Genomic DNA, 25,390 nt, shown 5'->3' with positions numbered 1-25,390 from the left:
TGAAAGGAACCATTCCTGCATTTGACTGGAGCAATTTAGGGAGATCTCGGAAAACCTAAATCAGGATGGCTGGACACGGGATTGAACCGCCATCCTCCCGAATGCGAGTCCAGTGTGCTAACCACTGCGCCACCTTGCTCGGTGTTCTGACTGCAAGAATAATTTGACAGAGCACTGAAAGACCTAATTCAAAAAAATTTCTAAGTCGTTCCCGCAGAATTATTGAAATCCCTGGGAGAGCCAGCCATGAGAAAACTATTCCACATGGTATGCAAGATATATGAGAGAGAGGCAAAATATCCTCAGACTTTAATCTGATAGACCATGGATTCAGATACAATTTGATGTAAAAATTTTATTACTGTCAGCAAGTATCGTTTCTGTAATATCAATTAACCCTGCAGCCTTCAGGCTCTTAAAACAATAACTGCAAGGGATAAGGGTAGCTAAACTCAACCTTGGATTTGTCGTCTTATCATTATATCAGGACTGTAACTAGACAGAAACCTGAACATATTAACATTGTGACACAGGTGGCATCTAGTATGCATTTTATGGGCTGCAGTCTTATACTGGTCATGAAGACTTGAACCACTGGGCAGTTGCTGACAAGGAGGAATCAATTTAGAGAACATAGATGACAAAGACATTGATGCTGAGTAAAATAAGAGTGGTAAAGCAAATTAGTAGTAGAAATAGAAGAGGAAGAAGAAAGTAGAGATGATGTTGCCAGTGCACCTGAAATATTGGGTAATATACACAAAGTGATTAAGTAGGTGAAGTGAATCAAACCACACCCAGTTGCTGCACTTGACAAAAATAAAATAATACACACAAAAGAAAATAAATGAAATCATCCACAAAAAAGCTAACAAACTTTTTTAAAGCAGTAGAAGAATGAATCTACAGTAGCTTTCAGACTGTTGTAAACAGTCCTCTGTTTTATAGATTGTACGTAGTACAAAATTTTATTTGGAGCTACTGTAATGTTGTTATTTGGCCATGGTTTGAGTCAAGTTTATGTAGATGCTTTATTTTATTAGTTCTTTGAAATGTTTTACTTCTAATGTTCTTTAAACTTAAGTACTGTATAATACACAGTAAAGCTTAAGAGTGAACATTCCACGTACAGTTTGTCATTCCAAAGTTCACTCTTGACAGACCTCAGTTACACTATAACACGAGGGTAATGTATGTTTCCAGATAACTGGGTTATAATAGGCTCACACTATTACTCTAATTTCGATAAAGGCAGATGTCAACAGGTCTGAATATTACTAAACAACCACTTTGTAAGTACTGGTTGCAAAATACTAACTTGAATTATTTATGGAAGAACGGAAACTCTGAGCTCGTTGAAGATCAGTCTGGGTTTCAGAGAAATGCAGGAACATGCAAGTCAATACTGACCCTATGACTTCTCTTAGAAGATAGGTCGAAGAAAGGCAAACCTATGTTTATAGCAATTGTAGATTTAGAGAAAACTTTTCATAGTATTGATTAGATTACGCTCTTTGTAATTCTGAAGATATCATGGATAAAAAACAGGGGGCAAAAGATTATTTACAACTTTTACAGAAACCAGGCTGCCATTTTGATAGTCAGAGCATATGAAAGGTAAGCTGCAGTGGAGAAAGAAATGAAAACCACTGATACAGCCTTTCCCTGATACTATTCGATCTGTACACTGTGCAAGCTGTAAAGGAAACCAGAGAGAAATTTGGAAAGGAAAGTGAAGTTCAGGGGCGAGAAATAAAAACTTTGTATCCAGAATGAGATTTTCACTCTGCAGCGGAGTGTGCGCTGATATGAAACTTCCTGGCAGATTAAAACTGTGTGCCCGACCGAGACTCGAACTCGGGACCTTTGCCTTTCGCGGGCAAGTGCTCTACCAACTGAGCTACCGAAGCACGACTCACGTCCGGTACTCACAGCTTTACTTCTGCCAGTACCTCGTCTCCTACCTTCCAAACTTTACAGAAGCTCTCCTGCGAACCTTGCAGAACTCCGCAATATCCTTTCTTTCAGGAGTGTTAGTTCTGCAAGGTTCGCAGGAGAGCTTCTGTAAAGTTTGGAAGGTAGGAGACGAGGTACTGGCAGAAGTAAAGCTGTGAGTACCGGACGTGAGTCGTGCTTCGGTAGCTCAGTTGGTAGAGCACTTGCCCGCGAAAGGCAAAGGTCCCGAGTTCGAGTCTCGGTCGGGCACACAGTTTTAATCTGCCAGGAAGTTTCATATCAGCGCACACTCCGCTGCAGAGTGAAAATCTCATCTGGAAACATCCCCCAGGCTGTGGCTAAGCCATGTCTCCGCAATATCCTTTCTTTCAGGAGTGCTAGTTCTGCAAGGTTCGCAGGAGAGCTTCTGTAAAGTTTGGAAGGCAGGAGACGAGGTACTGGCAGAAGTAAAGCTGTGAGTACCGCACGTGAGTCGTTCTTCGGTAGCTCAGTGGGTAGAGCACTTGCCCGCGAAAGGCAAAGGTCCCGAGTTCGAGTCTCGGTCGGGCACACAGTTTTAATCTGCCAGGAAGTTTCAAAAACTTTGTAATTTGCCATTGATACTGTAATTCTGTTAGAGACAGCACGGACTTGTAAGAGCAGTTGAATTATGATGTAGTTGAATTAAATGAAGTGATGCTGAGGGAATCAGATTAGGAAATGTGACACTACATGTGATAGATGAGTTCTGCTATTGGACTACAAAATAACTAACAATGGCTATAGTGAAAAGCACGGTACATGGAGATGGGTTAATAGAAGAAAAGCAGCATTTCTGGAAAACAGAAATTTGTTAATACTGAATATAAATTTGAAATGTGAGAAAGCTTTTTCTGAAAGTATTTGTCTGGAGTGTGGCCTCGTACGGAAGTGAAATGTGGACAATAAATAACTCACACAAGAAGAGAACAGAAGCTTCTGAAATACGTTTGCTGAAGATTGCATGGGTAAATCGAATTGGGCAGAAAAATAAACTTAACTGAAAGAAGGGATCAGTTGATACGACACATCCACAGGCATCAAGCAATCCTCAATTTGGTAATGAGGGCAATTGTGTGTGTGTGTGTGTGTGTGTGTGTGTGTGTGTGTTTGTGTGTGTGTGTGTGGGGGGGGGGGGGGGGGGGTGAAAACTAGAGGGAGAACAAGGTGTGAGTACAATAAGGAGGTTTGAATGGGAGCAGTAGTTACGCAGAGATGATGGGACTTTCGCAGAATACACTAGTGTGGACAGCTGCATCAAACCTGTCTTTGGACTGAAGACTACAACACTAAAAAAAATTGAACTGAGGGTGTTATGAAAGTGGATGAAAAGATGAGACAATAGTTTATCAAAAAAGAATAACTATGTTTAAGGGGATAAAGCTTATTTTGGTGATTTGATGGCAATAAAGCTTTTATAGCAAGTTTCTGACTTCATTGGATATGCTTTGTATTTTCCTTCAGTAATAGTAAAGGAAAATTATAGTGAAGCTCACAGGGATAGAGAAACAGACACTCTGAGTAGTATAAATTAGAAATGAGTCGTTTTTCTGGTAATTAAGATAACAACTAACAGCAATTTGAATCACACATAGTACAAGAGTACAGATTTGCATTCACAAACTGGCCACACGTAGTGACTTACCTGCTTGTCTCTGTTACTGTATCCTGTATAAGTGTCTGTGTTAATAACGTGCAGGTTAATTCCACATTCTCACCATTATGAAGTGAACATGTCATTAGCATTCCCTTTGTATCACCCACTGTGGAAAGTTTATGACTGTCCATAAGAGGCTGAACTGTGGAATCTGAAAGCTACAGCTGCACAATTCCTATGTGTTGCCATATCCCCAGTCACCAGTTTAAGAGCTGGTTATATATAAAGAAAGGTAGTACGTAAACAGGTTTATTTACAGTTTTCTTTGCAGAAGTTTTTCAGTGTACAAAGACAAACACTGCTCAGAAATGGAGTTAGTAATACCTACCTTTGTTAAGCAAATTTTTGTAAAGCTTTATCATCATATATGTGATATCTTACACCAACAGTCCTGCAAGGAAATGTCTTCTTAAATACTGCATTTTTCAACAGTATTCCTTTTCTGTCAGACATGAATTTAGCTTAGCAGTCTCTTTCACAAGAGACAAGAAGTTCAGCAAATTCCGTGGAGAAAATTCACCAAATATATCTGTGCTAATAGGATCCTGTCATGTAAATTGCAATGCTTTTGAATTTTTTTATTTAAAATCAGAAATGACTGAAGTCTCCATTTTCCTACCATATTTAGTGCAATTTAGTTGTAGGGTGGCAAAGACCAAAACTCAGAAGCCCTGTTTTCAAGACTGCCAGATTATTTTCATTTATTTAGAAGATTATTTCTTGACTTGTAATTGTGCCATTTATTACATATAAAAGAAATACATTTTTTAAAAAAGTGCCAACAGGATGTTCCAAACATAATTGTATTTCCATTGTTTTCACTGTCATTCACAATAAGTTTAGCAACTATTTTTTGTTTTTCTGTTAATTGAATCTTTAAACGTTCAAAATAGCCTCTTTCATTGAAAACACTGGCACGCAAACACTGTTTACATCCAAGAGATGTTTGACCTTAGCAGTATTTCTTACCTACTATAAAACTCGAGCGATGTATGGGATTTAGTCTTGAAACTACAAGTAAAACAGTAAGTTCTTATTGTAGTCATGTTAACTGGTATCCAAGTCTATAACAGTGCTGGAAAATTTTGCACTTTTTGTTAAACTGTACTGGGCTAGTAAAATGTGTGACTCACTGGTGAGGACTAATATGGAACCACTATTTAGGTGGTTATCATCCAATTTTCCATTCTTTATGGCAGAATATTATTTTTTCCGCACTGTTCATAAACTGGCAGGATTAAACTGTTTTACTAATGATGATGCAATGCTATTTTCTTTAGAGATTACATGTAAAGCTGAATTTTAAGAAATGTTCCATATTGCTTTTAGTTTCTGGTTGCATGCAACGTATGTATAGGAATTAATGCATTTTATTCATTAAATGAGTCATGGAAGGAATTGTGGCCCATCATGGTTTTACCATATATATTTATTCACTGGGACAAAATGATAGGAACATCAGATTATCACAATAGTAGTAGATTGACAAATTATGCAGTGCAATGCTTAGCATAGTTGACTGGGAAATGCATAGTTAGGTTCAGCCACCCAATTTGAAAGGTTTTCTATCTTTATATTCACTAGTGCATTTCCTCTGTGAAGCAAAATTGGTGTGTTGTGCTTGTAAATGCTTTAGAATAGCTGTAGGTGATTCTGATATGAAAAGATTTAGGTTTATGTCTGTCTTATTGATTAAAATATGAGAGAACATCACTATGAAGGCCAGTGAGATTTTCTTTGTGACAAAGGGATGTGGTGACTTTGAGAATTTAATCCAGGGTTAGTACAACACCTGGAATTATTTGCTGCTGCCTCTCTTTTTGCCAGTTAAAGTATGGTGAAAACCAGAATTCAAACCCTTAACTCTGGATTGATTGTCAGCACACTGGTTACACTTTTACAACCTCAACTATACACAAGAGTCAGAAGTCTGATTGATAGCAATTAGGTTGTTCATCATGATCATGATCATTATCCCTATTAGGCTTTGCCAGTTACACCTGCTTATAGAGGTTAGTCCAAGTCTTTAAATCTGGTTTAGGATCTCCGAATGGGTCTTTGTCCTATAGGTTAGTATTTGTACAGTATTAGTTATCTTTAATTCTACTAATGTGTTCTCTCTATTCCCTTAAATATTCTTGAACTTTTTTCATTTAGAGATACCAATCCTAGTGTTTTCTACTTCTGTACTCTGCTTTCAATCTTGTCTTGCGTATCCTGCTAGATGCCTGAGAAAGCTCATTTATACACCTGGATTTTCTAGTGTGTTCTTTTTTTAGTTGTTATCCAGGTTTCAATTTCATATATTACATCTGGGGGTGACACGTGTTTTGTAAAATTTCAGATGTGTGTTTCTCCTTATTTTTCTTCATAAGATTTGTCTAACAGTACAGTCATTAGGTTAAATTTTTCAATCATATGTTAAAAATCAATTTCATTTTCATGTGGTGTTCTGTACAACAAGTACTTAAAATTTGTTGTTTGCTAAACTATCTATCTGTTACAATTTTGGACCTAGTTTTGTTTTCCTGTAAAATGCTATGACTTCTCTTTTATCAGCAATCTGGAAGCTCTATGAAACAGAGTCTTTGTAGCTGGTAAGTTGCTCTTTGTAAACTGTCACTGTTAGCAATAATTACCTGGTCATTTACAAATAACTTCGTCAGAATATAGTCTGGATTTTTAGTTTTAAAAGAGTAAATTGGATGCTCATTTATCTATTCCAAAAGGATTTTAATGATGTAGATATTCAAAAGCATGTGTGATAACCTGCACCATTATCTTAAATCTACATTGATGATCTTTCAGTTTTGATTACTTTTGCTGGCAATACATATTTCACTCTTCATACATGTATTTTATGATGTCTATTAAATGTTAGGAAAATCACAGCTACGTATCTGGAAGAACTTACCTCTTAAAAAAAGCAAAACCTCAAATGAAATTAATGAAGATAATGTACTCCTTATGGGGTCCAATAATTTGCTTCAAGTTAATTATGTTACCAATATAGCTCATTCTTCATCAGAATCCTGATTGCTCTGCTTTCAAGATAATTTCAGAAAATTTACTCATTTCTCTTGTAATGATTATGTAGTATAACTAGTTGGTTCAGTAAGCTTATTACTCACCAGTTTTCACAATTTAACTGGTCTCCTTTTTTGGAGATAGAGAGTACCACAGTGTGCTTCCACTGAAGTGAAAGGTATTTGTTTCTCCAGTATAGGTTTATAAATATCATAAATATTTTGAACAGTTCTATTACTATCATCACTGCTTGTTCCTTTTTTTGTTTTTTATGTTTTAAAGCTCATACTACTACTACTTCGTATTTCATAGCTGTACACATTCCCTCACAACGTGCCAAACACTGTTCTTTTTGTATTATTTGGATTGTTTCTCTATCTCTTAACTTACAGTTAAGATGTTTCAATACTTTGTAAGCTGTATTATTGTATCCATATATGTCTGTTTTAATTTCAGAGATGTATGTATCTCAGCTTCCCCGTACATATTTCTCAATAATTTGTCAGTCTCGTCTGATGGTCTTCTGTGTAATTCATTGCTTTTGGCTGTTTTTTGTGTGGCATATTTCTAAGGAAATCAGTCTTTACTTCTACTGCTTCTTTTATTTTTGGATTACCATCCTACCTCTACGTCCTCCTCAGTAGCATACCTATTCAAAGCATACACACAATAATGGGCAACCTCTATTTGGAACTTTTTAAAATACGGTAAATGTCCATTTTACTTTCTCAACACTGGAGCTACAGTCCTCTTCAAATTCTAAACATTGGCCAGGAAAGTAACATGTTTTTCTTGAGAGTGTGCATTTGTGGAGTAACATGTTGACTTTTACAAGTCGTCACAGGTATTTTAGTGATTATTAAAATCACACGTCTGCAATGCTCATCATCTTAAGTTTAGAAGAAAGAAGTTTGTTAAATTGAGTGTATTTTTTTAAAATCAAATACACACTATCCAGAAACTTAAAAATACAAACATCTGTAATTCATATTACCAATCCAAGATCAGAATGAACACAGCATTTCAATGTTATGACGATGAATGACTTTTTCCTTTCTAAATTTTGCCTGGCAGTCTTTCGTTTCCCAATCAAAGACATACAAAAGTACATTTAGCTCTTTTTAAACAACATATATTATTCGAAAAATTGTCTTTTGCAAGGTATGACAACCAACATTAATAATGAATACCACGAATTTTCACATAAATATCTCCTTAAGATGTGTATCCAGACACACCTGGCAGTAAACTACATAGGTGATAAAATTGTGACTATTAAAGACTATAAGCCACCAACGAAGATACAATCAGTCAATATTTTTGAGGTCAAATTTAGCAACATGGAAAAGAAACAAACACACAAAAAAAACATCATCTGCACAGGCCTGAATTCACTGATAAAGACTATTGATATTTGCATCAGATGTATCTTTCAAGCACACGTCTAACTCACTTAACTCAATCATCAAGATATGTATCAAATATTTTATTTCCTCAGTTACTTCTCAGCCTTTTTGAGCCTCTTCTCACTATGCAGTTAATAACTGTATCACTCCTGCACATTTCATACTCTATGTCAGAGGGTTTCACCTTCACCCAGTATTTCTGTGTGTGTGTGTGTGTGTGTGTGTGTGTGTGTGTGTGTGTGTGTGTGTGTGTGTGTGTGCGTGTGTGTGTGTGTGCGTGTGTGTGTGCGTGCGCGCGCACGCTGGAGGGGGGGGGGGGGGAGCTATTATAAACCTGTGCTGTACTGTGTGATTTATTTTATGTGAGCTTGATTAGCTTCACACACCAGGCTTCTAATGTCATTTACTGAATTTTAATGTTAACGGATGGAACAGAACACAAATCCGCCAGTAACAGTTTTCTGTTCTCACTTATTTCATCCTCTGTATGTTCTTTCCAGCATAGAAATCTTGCTATCACAATGGCAGCAATGTGTAATAGATAATGCTTCTGCAAAGAGTGGGGCCGAACCAGAGGAAGTGGCTGTGAGGTTACATGCAAACTACAGATTCCACAGCTGTTATCACTGGAAACTGCTGTGATTTGATGAGGTTTGTGGACATCCTAAGATGCATAAAGGAAACATAAGGGGCAGGAGGTATGAATTAAGAAGTGTACTGGAAATTATTAAATTTTATAATGAAGATGTGGGAGAGACTGCTGCATTAATATACTGTAACACCCCATTGGACAGAAAGCATGTACTGAACATATCTGACTCCATTTAATCAATCAGTTCTTCATCTGTTCTGTCAAACAACTGGAAAGAATATGACATACACTTGTGAACCACCAGTAGAGAGCTCCTAAAATGATTTTTCTACTTTTTCCTGTTGCATGACCTCTGCCTCTTTCTGTGCCAGTCATTTAACAAATGCTACATCACCTCTAAATGTACGAAGATTAAAGTTTCAAACTAAACTAACTAAAGGGACAGGTTACAGAAAGTTTCTTGTTACAGAAAATCAAAATCTTAACTTATTGCTGAATCAAGTTTCCACCCTCCCTTAAAATACATTCCTCATTGTCAATTTTTCACACACCACAATCACAAAAGAGACTGTGGCTAAAGATATCTAACACATTTTGTCAGCCTTACATAGTTTCTTACATTTACATATAAAACTAAATGTCAGTAAAAACTTTGGTGTGTCCCGCATCAGTAGTAATTGTTGTGATGCTGCAATATGATAATAACTATGTATTTACTGTTTGTACTGATAGGAAGGATCTAAATAACCCAATAAATCAAATAAATGGCCACAGCGGCATCCTGGAAAACACAACAATGCTACATGAAAAATTGTATAATAATTATGGATTTTAAGATAGTATTGTGACTAACAAAAACTGGCACAATCTAACGCCTTAATGACAATTGAAATGTTTAATTTTATAAACATCTCACATGTATTTACACGTCACAATTCTCATTCTTCAAAGCTTAGGCAACAATTATCAAAAAACATAAAAGCTGACACCGAAGGTGACAGTCGTATAAACATTCAACAATTACATATAATTCCATGTTATTGCAAAATAAATACACTGAAAAATAATACTGATATCAAATTGCTATTAGAAAACTTACCTAAGCAAATACAACAATATAAAAGCACTGCTCCACAATCATACATTAGTATGATACATTAGTTGTCCTATGTACCTGAAGTTACAAAAATGGATGTTCAGAATACACACAGTTATTTGACACGTGTGTTCCTTGGTCTTCCAAAATATTTAGCAGATGAGTTAATAGCATACAGCAGTGACTGCAGGAATCTTGATGACCAATTCTATCCAGGTATCTTCCTTTTACTGAAAGCAAGAAAATGTCAGTAACAAGGTAATTTCTATGGTGGTTTCAAGTTATTGTTAATATACTTAATTCAGTTTGAAAAATGGTATTATAAAATAAATACTACCAGAAATAGTTCTCTGTCTGCGGAGCACGCATGACTCCAACTCCACCACCAAGACGACGATAGTTCATTGCACCACATAACCTCCACTGGTTCTGCTCTGTGTCATATACCTCTATTGTCTTTAAATATGCAGTTCCATCAAAACCTCCCACAGCATACAGCTGTCCATTTACGACAGCTAATCCAACCTAAAAATGTACAAATTCTTGCATGTGCCACGAACTACAAAATATAAACTTAATTTGTTTATTTTTATCTTTTATTTAACAGAACCATTGCAATATTGTCACATGGTTGTGGAACATGTCGCTGTATTAAGTTAAAAGATAATTAAATACAATGAACAATATATATTCCTCGGTTCCCCTGTTGTGTACCATGGTGGTTGTGTGTTGATGGCCGTTGTGGCGGAGATATGAGTGTGAAGTGGTCACCATCACACAGAGGAGGTCAACAGAGCATCGTGTGCTTCTTTTGCATCAATGTATTTTTCTAGGGAAAAAGTTCAAGATAGTTCTAAAACATTCTCAAATTTTATCTAATGGTTCTGAATGCAACTTGGAAATGGCACTTATTGCACTGATGTGCACTCTGACAAAATCATCTTAACTGATGAGTTGTGCAACATAGTAAAGACAGAGGAACAACTCATTGAAGAAGTGTAGCTGCTTATAGAGAGAAACTACATAATGGTTATGTAAGGAAACAATATTAGCTATAAAAATGGGCATAATTCAACAAACAAGTCAGTTAACAGCATGTGATACTGAGGGAAGAAAACATACTTAAATCTACTGATACAATTATGAACCAAGACAAAACCATAAACTTTCCACCACAATGCCCAGATCTGCTCAATGCTCTGGTACGAGCGTGAGTCAAATGAAAACCTTATTAAAATATTATTTATCGTGCAGGAGTGGTACAAAGCTGTATCACTTTTCAACATAATCTCCCCCAAGCTCAATGCAAGCCCTCCTTCCCTTACAAAGTGCATAAATTCCGTTAGAAAAAAATTCTTTTGGTTGTCCGCGCAACCACTCGTACACTGCGTGGCATACCTCTTCATCAGAACGGAACTTCTTTCCACACATTGCATCTTTGAGTGGCCCAAACATATGGAAATCACTTGGGACAAGGTCTGGTGAGTATGGTGGATGAGGAAGACACTCAAAATTCAGGTCTGTGATTGTTGCAACTGTTGTACAGGCAGTGTGGGGCCTTGCATTGTCATGTTGCAAAAGTACACCTGTTGACAGCAATCCACATCGCTTTGATTTGATTGCAGGCCGCAGATGATTTTTTAGGAGATCTGTGTATAATGCACTGGTGACAGTGGTCTCTCTAGGCATGTAATGCTCCAAAATGACGCCTTTTTTGTCCCAAAAGAGTGTAAGCATAACCTTCCCTGCTGATGGTTCTGTTCGAAACTTCTTTGGTTCTGGTGATGAGGAATGGTGCCATTCCTTGCTCGCTCTCTTTGTTTCCAGTTGGTGGAAGTGAACCCACGTTTTGTCCCCAGGAACGATTCTTGCAAGGAAGCCCACACCTTCTCGTTCAAAGCACCGTAGAAGTTCTTCACAAGCATCAACACGTTGTTCTCTCATTTCATGTCATTCAGTGTCACTCGGCAGTTTTCCTTCACTATGGCTTCAACTGCTGCAATGTTCTGTGGAGTCACAACTTCGTTGTGCCTGACCTGGACGAGGAACATCTTCCACTGAAGTCACACCATTTGTGAACTTCCTACTCCATTCATAGACTTGCTGCTGTGACAAACATGCGTCACTGTACTGAACCTTCATTCTTCGATGAATTTCAATAGGTTTCACACCTTCACTACGCAAAAACCGAATAACAGAACGCTCTTCTTCCCTGGTGCAAGTCACAAGTGGGGCGGCCATCTTTACACTGATACTGCGATGGTATGTGTGCATCTGCACTATGCTGCCACCTACAGGCCATTCTGCACACTGTTTGTAGCATGTTTACCAAATTACAGGATAATGGCGCGAAATTTCGATTTGTCATTACAAATTTAAGGTTTTCATTTGACTCACCCTCGTATATCAGTCCAAAAGACCTTCTACACAATATCATAGAAGTGGAATAATTAAAAAAAAAAAAGCAAATTCAGCATTCCTACCACAAATTCCACTCATTTCAGCTAACTTACTATTCAGCTTTAAAAGATTCTAATTTTCAGTATGATTAGTGTACAGTAAGACTACCAAGGCAAATATTATTATGCTGTGGAGCAAATGTAATAAAACTGTGCCTCTTATGTGGGCAACCGTGCATAGCATGTTCATATGTTGAACAACCACAAAACTTATTTGTCTTTGCACCCAAAAGCAAAACTTCAAATGCAGTTTACAAGAAATAGTTTGAATAAGTTAAAGGCACCACAAACATAATGATTAGCTGAACTTTTCATTTCCAATTCATAAAACAAATGGCATAAAACCAAGCACAGTCGGTCATTTTCAGCTGGTGACTGTGGTGGTGGTGCTCGTAGTAATGGTAGTAATAGTAGTAGTAGTAATAGTAGTAGTAATTATAATAATAATAATTATTTATTATTATTATAACAAGAACAACAACCACACCTTAGGGGGATCCTGTTCCCCTACTGGACATGTCCCCAGGTAGCAGATAAGGGAAGGCTCTACAGGTAAACATAAAATACCACTAGTGGACCAACAAAGAAATCAAAATCCAAAGGCAGCTGTCTACAGATTGGGCAGCCTTTGGTCAGTGTCTGTTCCTCACGTTAGTGGTGACTGAGAAAAACTTCCAGGACTAACATCCATGGTTGTAAAGCAGTGGCTCTAACAATAAGAATCACCACATAATTAATGTTATCAATCATGGAACACTGAGATGTGAAACAGATCACCACAAGTGGACAATCCGCTACACCAGTGCCCAGACAGACAACTGAAATCTGGGGAGTCTGCAGCGTTACACAGAGAGAAGCCGGAGTGTCTTGGAACCTCATGTAAAATCCAAAGTAATCAAGTTATGTAGCTACTTTCAACACAAATTCTCTCCTAAAAGCTGGAAAACAAAAACATCTAACAGACACCTTCATAACGGCACTACAGGAAACCAGATTCATGGATGAAATAAATTTTGATTCTGGAGATTTCAGGTATCCAAAGAAAAAGAAATTATGAAAAATACATTGCACCTTGGAACTGGCTTCATAATACATAAAAATATTTTGGGCACAATTATTAACTTTGAATTTGCACAGTGGAAGAAGTGGATGGTGTTCTGTTAAACAATGGTTTCACCTGGCAAGGTCAAGCATTCCAAAGAAATGCACTACCCGCATTACTTTTCGCCAGTTTCCGTTGACTAGTAGCACTTGCAGTGTGGATCGCTAACACTTAACGAAAAGATTAAGATAATCGACAAGTGAGAAAAACAAACCCTCTGTGCGTGAAATAAAGTGTATTTCAAATGTGGAAAATAAAAAATTTATGATACTTTAAGAAACAATAATGAGACAGGGGATGAATGAATGAAAGAGGTCAGGCAAATGAAAAGAAAGGCAAAGAAGATGAAGAAATTAACAAGATAGTGTAGGAAATGGTTCATAAGTGCAAGGCAAAAACTTATCTTTGTCTGGACCCATGTTGCAAAGTGAGGCTCAAAGTCATTAAAGAGTTTGCTGGACATTTAATGAAGTGGTGGGGGAAGGTAAGGATGTCCAGAAAAGTGTAGCAACAAAATGGAAGGCATTCTGTATAACTTAGCTACAAATTATGACCAAAAAAATGTGTTCATTGCTGAAGAAATGGGACTGTTATATCATTCACTGATCGTGCATTGACTTCAAAATCTCTAGCAATTCAAGGTGAAAAGTGGACCAGCAGAAAAATGTCCACACTTAGTGTACTGCCGTGTGGAAACGTGTAAGGTAAAACCGAGAAACCACTGGTGACTGGAAAGGAGGCAAAACCATGTTATTTCAAAGACATTTATGTCAGTAAGCTTCCAGTTACATTGCGAAGCAATAAAAAGGCATGGATGGTGAATAGCCTCATGGAAGAACGGCTGAGCTTTTTCAATACCAAAATGAAAAAAGGAAATCACCAAGTTCCCCTTTTCCTGGACAATGCAGCCTGCCCTCACCCCAATGTCAAGTTATCAAACGTGACATTAGCTTGGTTTCTAAAAGGTTCAAAACAATTTCACACAACCCATGAAATGGGGGTTATTTACACATTCAAGTCCCATTAAAGGTGTTTATTAACGCAGTTTCTTGTTCTTAGCGTTGAAGAAGCCGAAAGTATATTTGCTTTTGCATGGTCAGTTTCAGTCCTGGATGCAGTAAATTGGATTGCTTAGTCATAAGGGAAATAAAGGCCACAACTATTACAAGGGCTTCAACAAAATGGAGTTTGGAGGTCAAGATCAAGACTTTTGTGGCCATCAAAGCTCAAGAAAATGCAGCTGCAATTGCTGAATTAATTAAAATCCAAAACATTTCATGTAGTGCAAATGATTACATTCAAAATGATGACTTTCTGTCAACTCACTCACTACTTTTACTTCAGCAACAGATTCAATAGAAATCTGTAACACAGAAAGTAATCAGGAAGAAGAAAAGGAACAAAATGATGTTTAGAAAAATTAATGTGCCTGAAGAAGCTATTATGTGCATAAACAATGTTATTCAATTTGCTCCCAAGCAGCTTGAACTACTGTATAATGCAAAAAAACTGCATAGAAAAAAATTTAAATAGAAATTTCAAACAGGTTTCCCTCCTTGATATGTGGCAAAAAAGTAAACTTTAAAGCAAATAAATACAAGAATAACATTTATGTACATACAACAATAAATGAATTGAAAGTTAGAATAAAATTAAGGAAATCCCATCTTATTTACCAATTAATGTAATAGTCTGGTGTTTTATTGTACAATATACACTAAATGAACATCTACTGTGCAGGAGTGAAGGTATGTAAATAAATGGAAAAATACAAATTTATATTTTTGTGCATGACATCTGAGAAACTTTATGTAGCCTTGCGAGTTTTGTAAAATCTGGAAACTTATCCAATTCGCAAAATTTATTTTGGCCCCATGTGATTCGATTTTGAGCAAGCTTTGCTGTAATAGCAAAGTAATGAAGTTGATGACCACGTCTAATGGTAGTAAGCCAACTTGAAATTTAACTGAAATGGTTTTAGAAAACCATGCAAACCCCAATCAGAATGACTGGAACAAAATAACAATCTTGAGGCCTCATTACAAAAACAATGCATCCTCATTTCCATTTATTTTAGTAACAATCACAGTTAATTCTTGCAGAGAATTTATGTTTGCCAAGACAAAAGCCTTCAATGCACAATTTTTCGAACAACAGCCAAGTATGTGCTCATCATTTACAGTTAAGTTCTCTGTTTTTTGTTCACTGAAAAAATGCTGCTGTTTCCTTCTGGCAAGTGTGCAGCAGTAACAACCGAGTTGCTCCTATCATCATGGGATGAAAGCAAATCACTTAAACAAAGGAAGGAGGGAAGAGGTGAGAGTGGAGAAACAAAATTTACCTTTCATACTCATTGGTTGAAACAATTCAGTATTAATTTTAGCACAGTTTCCTTACCCCACTTCTTCGCGATGTCATAGCAACAATTGGGCTCCATGTGTTTGAGTGTGGATTATACCGCTCGGCGCTGGACAGCTCCATGCAGTCGTCTCTGCCCCCAACAGCATATATGAGATTGTTAAACACGGCACAGCCCAAGTGCTTGCGTCGTGTTGACATGGGGGACACAGGCGACCACTTGTTCTGCCTAGGGTCGTAGCGCTCCACTACATCAAAATGAATTGGAAAAAAAAAGTCGTTAGATGCAGGAATATCCTAGATAACAATACACATGTTATAACACAGTCAGTCTTATAAATCATTTCTGCAGTGAACAGTTAAGCTGCAAAAAACAAACTTCACTACGGAAAGGTGGCATTTAAAGATGCTTTCTGATTTAGGTGGCTAAGTCACTACAGGATATAACACTCCACAATCTCTTTTATATAATTTTTACTTCCGGAAGCATTTTACCACTTCGCTGCACTGGTATTTGCTCATGTATTAAGTGGGAAATACTACACTGGCAATAAAGATCACTCATTGTACTTTTAGCCCATGAAAACAATGTAAGAGAGGGATGATTTGGTAATAATCCTGGTTAGAAAGAACTCAAACAGCAACCAGCACTTTCCTCTCTTTTTGTGTAGTCTTTACTGATTGTATTGGTTGTATTCTACACAGGTTTTACTTTATTGTGGAGATTAGTAGAAAATTCGAAGCAATTTTTGCTGCATGGATGAATTTTTTATAGGCTGCTGACTGCCACTAACACCCATAGAGGAAGCCACAACTTAAGTTCCAATAAAATGTAATAATTTAATTTATGTATTTTAATTTTAGATATAACTCGTAAACTCATCAAAATAGCACGAATGAGAGCAACAATTCCACGACAGCTAAACAACTACACTGTGGAGCAGTAAAAGTGGCAGTTGGAGGGGCCAATAATGAATGTCTCCCATCCACCTCTTCTGCACCCTTCACCACCCACATCTTTGTCCTCGACATCAAAGGACAGAAATCTGGGTCTCTAGCTCCATAGTCTCAAATATAGAACTGAATGGTCCACAAACCTTGTCGAGCTGTTTTCCAGTGATGTAGATTACTGGATAAACAAAAGTGAAGATGATATCCATCCAAAACAAGTTAAAAGAGGAAAACCAAACCAGATGACTGGAGAAAAGACACATGCATGCTGAAATTTCACACCACTTTGGCACACGAACGGCCTAGTAACTAAAAGAGAGTGAAGACGCAATGCAAATAGTAAATTTTATCTAATCTTCACCACCTACGAAAGCCTTGCTACATTCCTGAAGTGTCGTCAACAGAGGTTGATGCTTACTGAGCTGTGTAGATGTCAACTCAAAAGAAATGACAACTGTGCTATGAAGTGCTCAAATCTAAACTTTACAAAACACAAGATTACACCTTTTAAATACAAAAACATGCATGGGAAAAAAGGGGGGGGGGAGGAACTTGGTGCTTTGCTGACAGGTCACAAGCACCAATTGGAAACCAACCAAATCCCAAATAGAATATAGCAGTTAAACAATACTTAATTCTTAACATAACAAATAAAATTAATTTCCAATAGCTGCTTTCTTGCTTTAACATATACCTTAACCTGTTTCAGAACCTAAAAGTTCTCCCTCCTAGATCAAACATATTTAATATGATAAAGGAACATAAGTCTAAAGCACTCTTCTTGCCTAGTGTGGAAATTCTTTTGATCACACATTGCAGAATGGCACTTTCCATCTGTCAAATAACAAAGAGTCCAGTCCAAAGACAACTATCAAAACTGTAATAACGAATAACTGACAACAAGTGATAAGCTGTCTGTGAGAGAGACCCCACCGTCCCAGCTTCAGTCTTCGTTAGTCACTGTCCTTCACCCATCCATCTCCTTCCCTGTTCCCACTCCAGCACTACAAAGCATTCTATTCCACCAACGCACCCAGTCCTTTTACTTCTCTGTTACTCCACCCCTACCCTCCCATTGTCTAACCTCCTGTCTACACCTAGCTGCCTTATTGTCTTCCCATCAAGTCCCTGTATGCTCCCCCCTTCATCCTTCTCCACCCCTAATCTGCTGCCCCCTCCTTAGCCACATCACCCACACTGCTTCTCACATCATGTGCTGTTGCTCGGAGCCTGGCCTCGGCAAATCTGTTAGGGTGATATGGAAAGTAGCAGGGTGTCAGTACATATGTCTCTAGACGGAATAGAAATAACACGTGTTGCGATGACTTTTACTTCTCCATAGTTCCCTTGATCTGATCGCATGGTAAGTACATTTAACAAAAACTCTACAAAGAAAGTACATGAAAAAATTATGGTTATCCATAAAATAACTTTTTCCACACTGCATAAAGTTAATGCAACATGCACTGCAAAAGACAATGCTTGATGAACCCACTGAAAAACAGCTGCCATTTTGCCAAAGCTTTCAGTACCATCATCATAACAACTGACATTTGCGACTGTTTTCTTCCCCTCTGACAGCAATGTAATGTCTGTGACAAGTTTAGATGCATAATGTGAAGTGTTGATCAAAATTCATAGTCAGCTCTGTTCAGTGTGTGTGATGGATGACACGAGCGTTCAGATGAGACATCACTGCTGATAGTTCCTTGAAGTTTTAAAAAAGTTATGATAAAGGGAGTAATAAGCAGTTATACCCCATCAATAATGAAATGTGGAGCAAGGTTTGCATCATGGAGAACCACTACTTTGTGATTACAGAACCTTACAGCCTGCAGCTATCCAAATGCTATTTTATGAAAGTCTTAATTTCCACTTCTTCTTACGTGTATTGCCAAAATTTTCAGGTAAAGAAGAGGTGCACATGGCTATTGCACCCAAGTTCCAATTCCTTGCAGCAGACTTCTGTGTCAAAGGAGTGTAAAATTTTATCTCATGATGTGACAAATATCCGCAATTGCAGATGTACTTTATGCCATAAAATATTTTGACGCTTGTCACATTTGTTCCAATAAATGCAACAAGGACACTATATCTCCTGCTGTTTATGGCCCTGGTAAAACTCATTCCATGGCTAGCTCTCGTATTATGGTAAAATGACAAATGCAGATGTATACTCTACAATTGGGTATGCAATAAAATGTTAACTGATTAATTAACGAACCAAATGCTGTGATATGTATTACTGCTCCTCAAATGCAATAGACCAACCCCTTTGCAGCATATTATACTTTTTTTTCAGGACTTACCTGTATTAAGCGGACACTGGCCATCTGACCCTCCAATAGCATAAAGAAAACCTCCAAGAACAGCTACTGCAACACCTAGTCGCCGTGTGGTCATAGGTGCAACTTTACTCCATTTGTTTTCTTTTGGGTCATATCTGGGTAGAGAGAAAAAAACAAATTCAGTAGAAAATAATTTTTATCCAGGAAATACCTTTCAGTCTTCTGAATCCTGAACAACACTTAGTAGATTAGTTTTCCTTTTCTCAACATTTTTATGCCACGCCAACAGTGAGAAAGGACCAGAATATATAGCACTGAAGTGCTGTAAAATTTTGTCTAAAAGTTCTATTTCTCAAAAATTATACCATACAGTTTTGTAACACACATTAATCATTTGTTTCTAGGACTGTGTACTTTGTTGGCTCTTTTTGAATAGTTAAGATTGTCAAACCGGGTAGTACAGAAATAGAACTGACACTGTAGACATGTCACATTCTACAGTTGTAAAAAGGCAGCAGCAGTTGTGACAGTATTATTTTCAAAATGCAACAAGATGTATGTTTGGACTGCAGTGGCAGAAGGTTAAGTGCAAACTGAGCCACAATCATCAGGAAATAAACAGAAGATGCCAGCTTAGAAAATCAAAATTGCTTTTAATGTATGATGCAGGTGTTTGTACACTAAAAAGAAGGAGATCATGAGGGCATACAGAGAGCACAGTGTCTAAGAATTCCGGAATTCATATAAACTGAAGTTGATTTATCTTATCAAAGTCAGTCAAATACTGAAGGAATGAGTGTTGGAGTCAGAAGTGGAAATCACATGTTGGTATCTTGGGAAAGATATTAGTACAGGTGGTTTGCCATTGCGTTCATGCCATCCGTGTTGTGGGGTGAGGGAGAGGACAAAATCTGGTACCACCACACAGCTCCGAGATGTCCACTGCCCTTAATGTTCCCATTCAAAGAGTGGTTCTCCATCAACAGCGTCACATGCACTCATTCAATGAGACAATGCAGTATAGCTTGGAATTTTAACTGAGGACTTGAGCACAAAGTCTGATGATCAGATACCTGATGCCATCACTACTTCTCCCTTTACAGGAAAAAATACTGATAGTGGAAGTACCTTTCACAACAGGATTTAAACAAAGTATCTCCTTGTCTACTAACGTGATACACACATGTGCTAGTGGCCTGGAAACAAGAGCGTTTTTTTTTAATTAATTTATTTACAAGTGTATAGGCAGTTGCAGAGGGTGGGCTTACTGGTAGTTGGGAGCTCCAACGTCAGGCGCGTAATGGGGCCCCTTAGGGAAATGGCAGCAAGAGAGGGGAAGAAAACCAACGTGCACTCCGTGTGCATACCGGGGGGAGTCATTCCAGATGTGGAAAGGGTCCTTCCAGATGCCATGAAGGGTACAGGGTGCACCCATCTGCAGGTGGTCGCTCATGTCGGCACCAATGATGTGTGTCGCTATGGATTGGAGGAAATCCTCTCTGGCTTCCGGCGGCTATCTGATTTGGTGAAGACTGCCAGTCTCGCTAGCGGGATGAAAGCAGAGCTCACCATCTGCAGCATCGTCGACAGGACTGACTGCGGACCTTTGGTACAGTGCCGAGTGGAGGGTCTGAATCAGAGGCTGAGACGGTTCTGCGACCGTGTGGACTGCAGATTCCTCGACTTGCGCCATAGGGTGGTGGGGTTTCGGGTTCCGCTGGATAGGTCAGGAGTCCACTACACGCAACAAGCGGCTACACGGGTAGCAGGGGTTGTGTGGCGTGGGCTGGGCGGTTTTTTAGGTTAGATGGCCTTGGGCAAGTACAGAAAGGGCAACAGCCTCAACGGGTGCGGGGCAAAGTCAGGACATGCGGGGACCAAGCAGCAAACGGTATTGTAATTGTCAACTGTTGAAGCTGCGTTGGTAAAGTACCGGAACTTCAAGCGCTGATAGAAAGCACCGAAGCTGAAATCGTTATAGGTACAGAAAGCTGGCTTAAGCCAGAGATAAATTCTGCCAAAATTTTTACAAAGGTACAGACGGTGTTTAGAAAGGATAGATTGCATGCAACCGGTGGTGGAGTGTTCGTCGCTGTTAGTAGTAGTTTATCCTGTAGTGAAGTAGAAGTGGATAGTTCCTGTGAATTATTATGGGTGGAAGTTACACTAAACAACCGAACTAGGTTAATAATTGGCTCCTTTTACCGGCCTCCCGACTCAGCAGCATTAGTGGCAGAACAACTGAGAGAAAATTTGGAATACATTTCACATAAATTTTCTCAGCATGTTATAGTCTTAGGTGGAGATTTCAATTTACCAGATATAGACTGGGACACTCAGATGTTTAGGACGGGTGGTAGGGACAGAGCATCGAGTGACATTATACTGAGTGCACTATCCGAAAATTACCTCGAGCAATTAAACAGAGAACCGACTCGTGGAGATAACATCTTGGACCTACTGATAACAAACAGACCCGAACTTTTCGACTCTGTATGTACAGAACAGGGAATCAGTGATCATAAGGCCGTTGCAGCATCCCTGAATATGGAAGTTAATAGGAATATAAAAAAAGGGAGGAAGGTTTATCTGTTTAGCAAGAGTAATAGAAGGCAGATTTCAGACTACCTAACAGATCAAAACGAAAATTTCTGTTCCGACACTGACAATGTTGAGTGTTTATGGAAAAAGTTCAAGGCAATCGTAAAATGCGTTTTAGACAGGTACGTGCCGAGTAAAACTGTGAGGGACGGGAAAAACCCACCGTGGTACAACAACAAAGATAGGAAACTACTGCGAAAGCAAAGAGAGCTCCACTCCAAGTTTAAACGCAGCCAAAACCTCTCAGACAAACAGAAGCTAAACGATGTCAAAGTTAGCGTAAGGAGGGCTATGCGTGAAGCGTTCATTGAATTCGAAAGTGAAATTCTATGTACCGACTTGACAGAAAATCCTAGGAAGTTCTGGTCTTACGTTAAATCAGTAAGTGGCTCGAAACAGCATATCCAGACACTACGGGATGATGATGGCATTGAAACAGAGGATGACACGCGTAAAGCTGAAATACTAAACACCTTTTTCCAAAGCTGCTTCACAGAGGAAGACCGCACTGCAGTTCCTTCTCTAAATCCTGGCACAAATGAAAAAATGGCTGACATCGAAATAAGTGTCCAAGGAATAGAAAAGCAACTGGAATCACTCAATAGAGGAAAGTCCACTGGACCTGACGGGATACCAATTCGATTCTACACAGAGTACGCGAAAGAACTTGCCCCCCTTCTAACAGCCGTGTACCGCAAGTCTCTAGAGGAACGGAGGGTTCCAAATGATTGGAAAAGAGCACAGATAATCCCAGTCTTCAAGAAGGGTCGTCGAGCAGATGCGCAAAACTATAGACCTGTATCTCTTACGTCGATCTCTTGTAGAATTTTAGAACATGTTTTTTGCTCGCGTATCATGTCATTTCTGGAAACCCAGAATCTACTTTGTAGGAATCAACATGGATTCCGGAAACAGCGATCGTGTGAGACCCAACTCGCCTTATTTGTTCATGAGACCCAGAAAATATTAGATACAGGCTCCCAGGTAGATGCTATTTTTCTTGACTTCCGGAAGGCGTTCGATACAGTTCCGCACTGTCGCCTGATAAACAAAGTAAGAGCCTACGGAATATCAGACCAGCTGTGTGGCTGGATTGAAGAGTTTTTAGCAAACAGAACACAGCATGTTGTCATCAATGGAGAGACGTCTACAGACGTTAAAGTAACCTCTGGCGTGCCACAGGGGAGTGTTATGGGACCATTGCTTTCCACAATATATATAAATCACTTAGTAGATAGTGTCGGAAGTTCCATGCGGCTTTTCGCGGATGATGCTGTAGTATACAGAGAAGTTGCAGCATTAGAAAATTGTAGCGAAATGCAGGAAGATCTGCAGCGGATAGGCACTTGGTGCAGGGAGTGGCAACTGACCCTTAACATAGACAAATGTAATGTATTGCGAATACATAGAAAGAAGAATCCTTTATTGTATGATTATATGATAGCGGAACAAACACTGGTAGCAGTTACTTCTGTAAAATATCTAGGAGTATGCGTGCGGAACGATTTGAAGTGGAATGATCATATAAAATTAATTGTTGGTAAGGCGGGTACCAGGTTGAGATTCATTGGGAGAGTGCTTAGAAAATGTAGTCCATCAACAAAGGAGGTGGCTTACAAAACACTCGTTCGACCTATACTTGAGTATTGCTCATCAGTGTGGGATCCGTACCAGATCGGTCTGACGGAGGAGATAGAGAAGATCCAAAGAAGAGCGGCGCGTTTCGTCACAGGGTTATTTGGTAACCGTGATAGCGTTACGGAGATGTTTAATAAACTCAAGTGGCAGACTCTGCAAGAGAGGCGCTCTGCATCACGGTGTAGCCTGCTCGCCAGGTTTCGAGAGGGTGCGTTTCTGGATGAGGTATCGAATATATTGCTTCCCCCTACTTATACCTCCCGAGGAGATCACGAATGTAAAATTAGAGAGATTAGAGCGCGCACGGAGGCTTTCAGACAGTCGTTCTTCCCGCGAACCATACGCGACTGGAACAGGAAAGGGAGGTAATGACAGTGGCATGTAAAGTGCCCTCCGCCACACACCGTTGGGTGGCTTGCAGAGTATCAATGTAGATGTAGATGTAGATAGAGCAATATTTACCAAACACAAGAGCCACTGAAATGTCTTGATGTTGTCACCTACTAACACAAGAGCCACTGAAATGTCTTGATGTTGTCACCTACTATCTGCAGGCTCGTCCCTAGAAGGAGATGTTACAGTAAGTACTTACATTCAGTTTACTTACTATAAATGAGAGTGAAATCAAGTATAGCTAAATATTGTGTATGTAACCTGCAAAAAGTACATTATCAGAATGAATTTGAAATGGGTACCACAAGGCAGTGCATTTATCAAGATTATAGTGTCTAGTTGCACATGGTCCATGTAATGTATCAGATACATTTTTTTTTTTTTTTTTTTTTATTTGCAAAACAATGTGTATCTCCAAATTTGGTAACCATATATCACAGACAGATTTAAGGAACAAATTTTGAACATTCTCTAGTATAACAACAGAGAAGCCAACTAAATCTGCTATTATCTAAAGGGAAGGTGGAGGAGGAGAAAGGAAAGGAACTGTGTCAGCTATATCAGGACTTTATGCAAAATCAGTGGCAACAAGTGAAAATGTGTGCCAGACCAAGAAGCATGCTGAGATGGTCTGCACAACCATGATAAACACTGTGTCCAGATGGTGCAGTAGTTAACACAACTTCCTTGTAAGCAAGAGATCCCAGGTTCCCAAACTGGTAAACATTTTCACTCATTGCTGCTGATTCCGCACAAAGCCCAGATGCAGCTGACATAAACAGTTCCTTCCCTTTACTTTCCTTTCCCACCCTCCATCTTCAATTTACAAAATATGTATCACAGCTGCAGAGTCTGCATGGTGTCCGTCCTTTGGATATGTGCGAAGGAATAGACACCATGCATTCATATAATAAATTTCCTTTGTTGGAGAAAGCAGTGCAGTGCAGTGCAACCCTTGTTTAAAATTTAATAGAATATGAGCAGGTACATACAATTTGCTGTATTCTAATTTAAGTGTGAAATTTTTCCGGATATATCAACCAGACGAGCATTACATCGAATAAAAGTGTCAGAAACCTCACTCTGTTGTCCAAATTGGAAATGGTACAAAAATCACATAAACCTGAAATTCACATGGCTAGTATGAAGTGTAAAGCCTCTTTCCGTCGCTCATTCCTCCAACCTTGACACCCACCACCAATTACAACTGACAGGTTTCTGTTGCAAGGCAAAAGGAAAAACAGTAAATTAAATTCATTGATAAACAGTGATAATTTCAGTGGGCTCATTACTGTTGTAGGAAAACATTCTTGCGGGAATATGTTGCTACCTTGATGGAAAGACGACTCTGGAAGGAAAGGACTCCAGTAAAAGCAGAAGGCACTTATCATGAAGGCCCCAGCTGTGAAATTGCCTTGGAATACTGTATCTCTACATTACATTATACACTTTCAATGTCACATAATACACTTATGAGGGGGCGTCACCTACACAGTAAAGCCTACATATCTACTTTTTCTGGTTGGGTCAGGATATTCAAAGAAGAGCTGTGTGTCCCGGAGGAGGGACCCATATCTGATACACCATTCCTTTAAGGGTCTTATATGCGGCTGGTGAGACTGTCTTCGAAAGTATTATCTTTGATTTGCTTTTGGAGGCAAGTCATGACTACGTAGGGCACTTTGTTCCAACGTTGTCCCACAAGGCACTGGCACTGGCAAGTCCCCACAGCTTGTTCAAAAGGCAGGCCGAGGTGGCAAGCTGCACTAACTTCATGCCTTGTTCTGCCGCATGTGCACAGCTTCTTTCACTGATAAAATGACACACATAAATAATTTCAAACATGAC

At 38.8% G+C, this 25,390-nt stretch overlaps 1 protein-coding gene across 2 annotated transcripts in view; it reads right to left on the bottom strand.

Annotated features, from left to right (window-relative positions):
- Positions 1 to 7,774: 7,774 nt before the first annotated feature.
- LOC124797960 (kelch-like protein diablo) overlaps positions 7,775 to 25,390 on the bottom strand; it is an 81,476-nt gene continuing 63,860 nt past the window's right edge. Inside the window, exons 9-13 of one of the 2 annotated variants that reach the window (XR_007016904.1) lie at positions 18,932 to 19,065; positions 15,711 to 15,919; positions 10,090 to 10,277; positions 9,756 to 9,982; positions 7,775 to 9,437 (exon numbers count right to left, since the gene is read on the bottom strand). Coding sequence is in view for 1 of the 2 variants with exons in the window: in XM_047261118.1 (XP_047117074.1) it covers positions 9,961 to 9,982; positions 10,090 to 10,277; positions 15,711 to 15,919; positions 18,932 to 19,065 (553 nt within the window). In the remaining variant the exon portion in view is untranslated. Of the gene's footprint in view, positions 9,438 to 9,557; positions 9,983 to 10,089; positions 10,278 to 15,710; positions 15,920 to 18,931; positions 19,066 to 25,390 lie in introns of those variants that run through there. The other variant, XM_047261118.1, reaches the window with a different exon arrangement.

Source organism: Schistocerca piceifrons, chromosome 5, assembly GCF_021461385.2.
Source record: "Schistocerca piceifrons isolate TAMUIC-IGC-003096 chromosome 5, iqSchPice1.1, whole genome shotgun sequence".
Taxonomy (NCBI): Eukaryota; Metazoa; Arthropoda; class Insecta; order Orthoptera; family Acrididae; genus Schistocerca; species Schistocerca piceifrons.
Note: the sequence above shows the minus strand (reverse complement) of the source record. Positions and strands in the feature narration are given on the sequence as shown.